The sequence below is a fragment of the Cladophialophora immunda genome (assembly GCF_000835495.1).
Source record: "Cladophialophora immunda strain CBS 83496 unplaced genomic scaffold supercont1.53, whole genome shotgun sequence".
NCBI lineage: Eukaryota > Fungi > Ascomycota > Eurotiomycetes > Chaetothyriales > Herpotrichiellaceae > Cladophialophora > Cladophialophora immunda.
Genome location: NW_015622593.1, coordinates 1 through 7500, shown reverse-complemented (window position 1 = coordinate 7500; position 7500 = coordinate 1). Strand labels below are relative to the sequence as shown.

The window sequence follows — 7500 nt, the reverse complement described above, 5'->3', positions numbered from 1 at the left end:
AATCTGAATTCCGAGTGCGACAGGAAATGGTGTGAGATCGACCGCTCCCTCATCTTTTGAAGCATCTATACGGCGCAGAGCTATTGTATGGGCACCGCAGACGAGCAGGCAACTGTCACAAAGACTCAAGTCGACCACCTCGTTTTCGGTTGGAAATAAGGGCGACCAGTATTCTGGCTTCTCGTGTGGATTCTGTTTGACGAGGGTTACGCAACTGGGATGCCATCCAATATAGAGTGTACCATGGGCAAAGAATGCACACGTGGGATAACAAGTTGGGGACTGAGGAAAATTCACTTTTTGAATGGGGTTTCTCTTGCCACGTTCCCACACCCACACTTCCTCGCCGTGGATGGACACAAAGTTATCTCTATTGCCACGGTCAGCTTGGCACCGAAATATACTGTACTTCGGATATAATTCAGACGTACATATATGCCGCGAGAGCAGTTAATGATGTCCTAGACGCACTCTCGTCGCAGTAGAAACATTTTGCAACATATTGAGGAAAGGCTAGAAACCGAGCGATCGCGGCAGTAAACTCTCGCACCTCGCCAGCTATGTCGAGAGTCGATTTTGTGTCGGTCATAGAGGCCGTTTGGGGGACATCATTTGCGGGAGGCTCAATCTGGGCATTGATTTCCAAAATCCACTCTCGGATTTGGAGTTCAGGTAATCTGGCCGCCAATATACTCGTCGTCGTAACCGTCTGCCACTCTTTAATATACGCGGGTAATTTTCTGGCAAAAGCCGTAATAATCTCTTTGACAGGAGCTGGCAAATCACTTGCCTCGACGTGTTCGACAATGATTTGAGCTCTGTCTAGGAGCTGAGCGACCGAAGGGGGCTCAGTCACGTTAGGGTTTTGATCCGACATCGCGCGTCTAGCCAGATAAACAGTGACAGAGATTAGATTTGTTATTGGGAGATACATCAATGACTCTACTGCATGACGTTATATAGAGAGAGGAGATTTCCTACAGCAAGAGAGCCCTCTTCGGTATTTTCCTCTTCGGTGTTTCTAGATTTTTTTCGTCTCAAAACTAGTATTTGATTTTCACTTAAGTTTCTCTAATGCGACTACAGGACAATGTCACCATCGTTGATCAGGCTACTATTGTAGCAATCGGATCGATTAAATTGGGTTTCATGCTCTCATGCACAACATACGACGAGAAAATAACGGTCTCCACCCTGTGAAGGAGATGGACTGGGAGACAAACGCACCCCAGCCATTCGGCCATTGATCTAAGAAGTCCTTTGATGATCCGGCTTATTAGTAAATGGAAATATGTTGCTATAAGTAATTACTGTTCATATGTTAATCTTGATCATGAAATAATATCCTCTCAGCTAGTTAGTTAGATACATAAAAACTTGATCTAATAGACTGAGTTCTAACGGGCAGCTTGACGATCGGGGCTCTGCCGAGCTGTCCTAATCGAGCTTGAAAATAAGCCCGTTCGAATGGACACGAGTACCGGTTTGGACCACTCGCGCTTGGGTTCCTAGATGATATCTATTTCAGTATTTATGTGGCCGTTTCTCCCTACCCTCCCTTTTCTTTGTCTGACATGTCAGTATTCGCCGCGCCTTCCTGGATGCTGAGTAAAGTCCTAGTACCCTTTCATGGCCGTAATTACACCTTCAAAGATAGTTTAAGTTGATAGGTACACTATCGAGGGGCCTTGGCTATATCATAGCGAGCTGATAGAGTGTAAGCAGAAGAGATCAAGAAGGCTTAGTAGCAGGTCTCTGAGATAGCCCTAATTGGTAAGTTCTATGATTGCCCTGGCATCCGATTTCGGCGAATAGGCACACCAGAGTCACTCCATCTCTTCCCTCACTCGTGCTTGCCCATCCTTGTCTTTCACCCTGTTGTCAGAATTTTCCTTCCGTCTCGGCCTCTTCTACTGTAGCTCTTGACACGGTGATAGTTAGAGAACACTCTTATAGTCGAGTTGACTAGGCTGAGCCGCCCAGCCTCACGCGAAAAGGCAGACTTTAGGCCATAATGGAGGTGTACGGGCTGAGTTTCAGTTTAGCAGTTCTTAATTCGAGGAAAGTCGGGTAAGGGTATCGAGTACTGACGAGCTGAAACTGTGTCAATCTTGAATTTACGGACTCAGACTCTAGGACGCTGGCTTTAAAAAAAACGAGGGGGGAGTTGGAGACCTTCGCAGCATCAGGGCTCCTGTCTAATCCAGTCTCAATCGCCGAGGAATGAGGTCGATGTTTTTAGATCAGAACATTAAGACTCGTTTGGGCCATGAACAAGTGCAGACGGATGCGGGGATGGCAGACCTTCAGAGATCTAGGACCGATCTGACAGCGAGTTGGGGCGGCAGAGGGAGGGAGTTCAGGCTGGTGGAGACTAGATAGCAGCACGGATCTCAAAGTTAAGGTAGCGGTACAGCAGATGCATAGCAGACAGATCGGGTTTCTCAAAATCTGGAACGTAGAATCCCTCATTTCACTTTCAGGTCTATTCGAACTAATAACTATGAATTTGGTTTTACCTTTTCTTTTTCCTTTCGTCAAGGACGGGCGGGGACCAGTAGATATAGTAACTACCCCGATTCGAAGGAAAATAGGATGCCAGGTTGTGTCGAGATACTGCGTGATTGGTGGAAATTGCGCCGAAGCTCTACTTCCCCAGAGCAGAAGAGCTGGGATTCCAGCAATTAACCTCCATCCCTAAGTAGCGAAACACGCCATTGGCCGAAACACGCGGGAAGGTACCTATCATTCTTAATGTCCAAGCTCACTATTACCAATGGATTCGACAGTTTTGTCTTCGGTCAAATGCTTTTTCACCACTTGGATATCCATTCAAGTGATCACGCAGCCCCTCGGCTGTGGCGCCGATCGCGGTCTATCGTGGCGTTCTAGTCATGCAAGGGCCCAAACTCGAGATTCGGGCTTATTAAAGGCCTTCCTTTGACTTCAAACTTCAGAACGGTTTTCAAATCGCATTCCGAGTGCGTTTCTCTCACCTTTTGATGTTATTGCAAGGTACCTCCGCTCGCTCGGTGGTAATGTAAATACCGAGTGCCATTTATAGCAGCGTGTCGGGTGGTAATAACCACTATGCCCGATTCAGTGACGCAGGGAATGGAAGGGAATGGAGACGCATTCCTCCTCCCATCCCTTCGAATGCACTGTAGCATTTCAGTCTCTATACAGCGGCCATGGGCGAGTCCAATGATCCTGCTGCGGATGCTCTTGCAACGTTGATAAATTCCTCGGAGCCGAAAACCTATGCTGCATGGGCCGAGCTCACCAATGTGCCCAAGTCGACTCTGTGGCACCGCCGTCATGGAAGGACGTCGAGAAAACAAGCGGCCACCAAAAAGCAATACCCACACCATCCGAGGAAAAGGCCCTGTTTGAATACATTCTGCGTGCCGCCGACCGCGGATTTCCAGTCCCCGTGAAGCTAGTGCGACACCTCGCCTGGACCATCGCCCGCCAACGGTCATCCACCTTCCCGATCCCGGCGGAGCACGAAGAAATACGACCTCGGGGTAAAAACTGGGTTCTGAACTTTTACAAACGCCATCCAGGGTTGACGTCCAGAAGACCCAAGCCAATCGAATGGGCTCGGCACAATATCTATGAAAAGGCGGAAGACTGGTTCAAGATCATAGGGCGGGAGTTGCACGACTCTGCCATCTTGCCTGAGAATGTGTACTGTACAATATGGACGAAACTGGGAATCTCATCAGCAATCTGGCCACTCGAAAATTCGTGGTCTCAAAAAGCGATGCACGGAAATATCGAGGGACCGCGGTCAAACGCCAGTTGGTCACTACGATTGAATGCATTCGTGCCGACGGTACCGCTTTGGGTCCGCTCGTCATCTGGCCGTGATTGGACTACTCACCCGACACCAGGATGGCACTATGCCTGCTCCGCCACTGGATATTCCAATGCCAAAATCATGCTGGACTGGTATCGCCACGTCTTTGACCCTCAAACCAAGGATCGCGCCAATGGTCGCCCACGGATCTTGATTAACGACGGCTTCGGACCCCACGAGTCCCTTGAGGTCCTACAGTTCTGTCATGACAACAACATCATCCTCTGTCGCCTTCCCTCTCACTCCTCCCACGAGCTTCAGCCGTGTGACTTGGTGGTGTTCGGACTGCTCAAGACGGCTTATCGAGATGGTGTGGAAGGCATGTATCGAAAAGGCGTCAAATCCATCGGTAAGAGAGATTTCACCCTGCTTTATGACCAGTCGCGACGTGCAGCATTGACCAAAGCGAACATTGAATCCGCATGGGCTAGAGCCGGCCTCTATCCATTTGACCCAAACAAAGTTCTCTCTCGGATCCGGAAGGCGTCCAGCCGGGATCCCCAGTGTGTGTCTGCTGTAGATCCAGCTCTTCAGAGCGAGCCGCTCCGCACGCCAGTGACCTCTGACCACCTCGCGTCCTTGCGGGCAATGCTAGAACAAAACACCCACACTCTTGATCCCCATAGCCGACTTTGTCTTCAGAAGCTCTTCAATGCCACCGAAAAGACGATGGCTGCCCGCGATCTTCTCCACGTAGACATGTACGAATTGACCAACCAGAAAAATGCCACGGATGCACAGGCCTCCATCAGGTCGATCAAGGTTGGAGAAGGGAAAGTGATGAGTTATGCCGACATCGAGGCGGCGAAGAGGAAGCGAGAGGAGGAAGACGCCGCGAGAGGCAGCAAGAAAGGGCGCAAGCGGAAGAATTCTGAGCCGGTGGCAGGTCGAGCCAAGAATACTAGAAGGGAGGAAGTAGAGGAGGCGAATCGTGAAATCGATGCTTTGGAGTATGGCAGATATTGCACTGTCTTCTAAATTGTGGATCACATGCATTTTGATATTTATTCTCAACATTTATCGAAGCTCTCTTCTGGACAGAAGATGGCACAACGCGTCCACAAACAGCTCAACAATAATTCTCCGTCTTCAAATATCAGTGACACGATTTTCGGTCTCACCGGTGTGGTGCCCTTTTCAAACGATCGTGAATATGCCGAAACCAATCTGTGGAGCGGACAGGCTCTGAAGAGGATGAAGACAGTGAACTGTAATCATAGCATAAACGCTGAGATCCTCATGTGGCTTGGGTGTGTTGCTGAAATCAGAGTCGCGCGAGAGGCAAAGCTGAAAATATGTCGATCGAGCACATAATACTGCCAGGAACTGAAGAAAATTTGACCATCCCCTAACGTCTGAATTTTGTTTGGTCCGTGAATAAATGTCCTCCCGCTTGGCGTATCGTTGTCCATATGAGTCCAATGTTTGTGCCATGGAGATGACATTTCGTGCGATGGGATGGGGATCTCACCGTCCACATGCAGTCGACGGAGCCATTCGAACGCATATTTGGCACCCGAAGTTTCTCTCCTGTGGTGCCAGAACAAATAGCTCTTGCGCTGTGTCGCAGAATCGTTCGAGATGGGATGTGTCTCCTCGTCGACGTGCAGTCGATCAACCTTTTCATATACCATTTTGACATCCCAGGAAGTGTCTCTCGCACACTGCCATCTTCTTACGAATATATATAGCTTTGAGTGGCAGCGGACTAATATGGGTGGCTTCTAAAGGTTGTGGCCATGTTATCTCAGCCACAACGTGTATTGCAATCTGATTGCCAACACTGGGTAAACGCTATTCACCAGGCACGACGGGCTTTTGACCGGTCTGGCTCAGCACAGTGATGAGAATGGGAACTTGTTTTCCAAAGTTTTAGTTTTCAGGACTACGAACGATTGAGGGGATACAAATTTTGCGGAGAGAAAAGCCCGATAATCTCACAGCCTTCTGAGAGGTAGCAATGTCTTCCTCCGATTGTCGAAAGGGTAAACGAAATCACCGCAGTGTAGACGTGTGCCTGCCAGGTGTAGAACCCTTGATATCTTTGAGTGATTGGAAGCAACGAGGTAAAAGAATCCACCCGTATTTTTCAGACAGCTGACTCAAGCTCCACTAACAGGAGAGGGGGCATTGGTGAGACTGTGGAGGACACATCCGGCGCGCTGGCATAAGCTATAAGGGTGACCCAGCTTGATTGTCATTTGAAAAACTCGGGCTTCTCATCCTCTTGGCAATGCTGAAGTGGTCGAATAAAGCCCAAAAGTCAGAAATCAGTGGTTGATACTCAGTCTGAATACGAGAGTTCGAGACCTTCGACCATAGAGTCCGTTTGGTAGCCGCCATGCGACCTCACAGTCCAGGTTTGTAGTTGGTGTCCCCAATGGTGCCTGGCATATTCAATTGCTTCCTCCTTGTAATATCGTCCCTCTTCTATGGCGTCTCGACAACGGAGTTCTCCATTGTTTCTTGGGTAATTAATCGACGTAGCTCCTCGATATTCGATCATGCCGTCTTCAACATACACGTGTGCGTAATGGTATCGATCCCAGCAAATGAGCGGTGGCAATGCCACAGCAATGACTTGTGCACCTGCATGTTTATCCAAAAGTGCCTTGGCGGTCAAGCCTAGGTGCATTACGTGCTTGTCTTGAAGACGTATAGGGTTCACCGACGCCAACTTGTCCAGTTCCTCCAACATTGCCTTGCACTGAGACCTCGCAGGAACAGGGTCGGTCGTTTCGGCGGGAAGCGGAGTTTGCATCATCTTGGGGGACTTAGCGGCGGCACCGAGGTAAAGGACGAAATTAGGCTGTTCAAACAAGTCCAGCTGATAATAGCTAAAGATGACTCGGGGAATATCTTGGAGTTGGGGAGTCGCGAGGAGATGTGAAAGGGGATGCGAGGTTCGATGGCTTAAGCAGGCAGCAGCTTAAATACATAGCCTTGGCGTTGCAGCATCACATGACTCAAATTTGAAGGCAGCGAGGATCATCACGTGCTATAGAGAATTCCACATCATTCTTCTGCCTTCTGAACTTTTCGGCAGCATACATGGCCGTAAATTAAGCAGAGTATGTTACGGTCTTACTGTAAGCAGCACACTTCTCAAACTGTGTAAAAAGAAGCTTCACCGCGTCCAGAGGCGAAGGTAAAGTTCACTCAACACGGTAATTTTAGAGGTAAGGAGCCCTGGGCAATGACGTTAGAGAAATCATGAAAAAACACCCGTGAAGGATTATTTCAACCCTAGAATGTTAGTGATTCGACTCGATAGTGCGAGGTATCTGGACGTTTCGCTTAACCGGGTGTTGGTTCTCTATTCCGGGATAGACGTTAGGATCGAATAACTACGCTTAAATCCTGCAAGAGCTTCCTCCAGCATTGCGCGAGACTCATCGAACCTGGTAAGCAGGGAACATTGGCGCTTTCCCTAGTCAAACTCACGCGGACGTTGACTGTCTCGGTGATCCACCGGCGGTGGGCTCCTGGGCTGCCTCCAAAAAAGTGTCTATGCGATTGATCGCCCTGGGTGCTGGGAGCAACAACAATAACGGCCGTGAACCGAGGAAATGGCGATTCGAAGAACGAGCCATCGACGACCCATCTGAACGTCGACCTTTTGATGTACGGTGAAAGCC

General features: G+C 49.1%; 2 protein-coding genes across 2 annotated transcripts; both read right to left on the bottom strand.

Moving 5' to 3' along the window:
* Positions 1-421: 421 nt before the first annotated feature.
* On the bottom strand, positions 422-877 carry PV07_12675 (uncharacterized protein; the record flags this gene model as incomplete). The annotated part of the gene is made up of 1 exon (XM_016400223.1): positions 422-877. One exon carries the CDS (start codon positions 875-877, stop codon positions 422-424), a length of 456 nt encoding a protein of 151 aa, XP_016242132.1.
* A 4742-nt stretch (positions 878-5619) lies between these two features.
* Positions 5620-6752, bottom strand: PV07_12674 (uncharacterized protein; the record flags this gene model as incomplete). The annotated part of the gene is made up of 1 exon (XM_016400222.1): positions 5620-6752. A coding segment is annotated over one exon (606 nt), but the record flags the coding sequence as incomplete, so codon positions are not given.
* Positions 6753-7500: the final 748 nt, after the last annotated feature.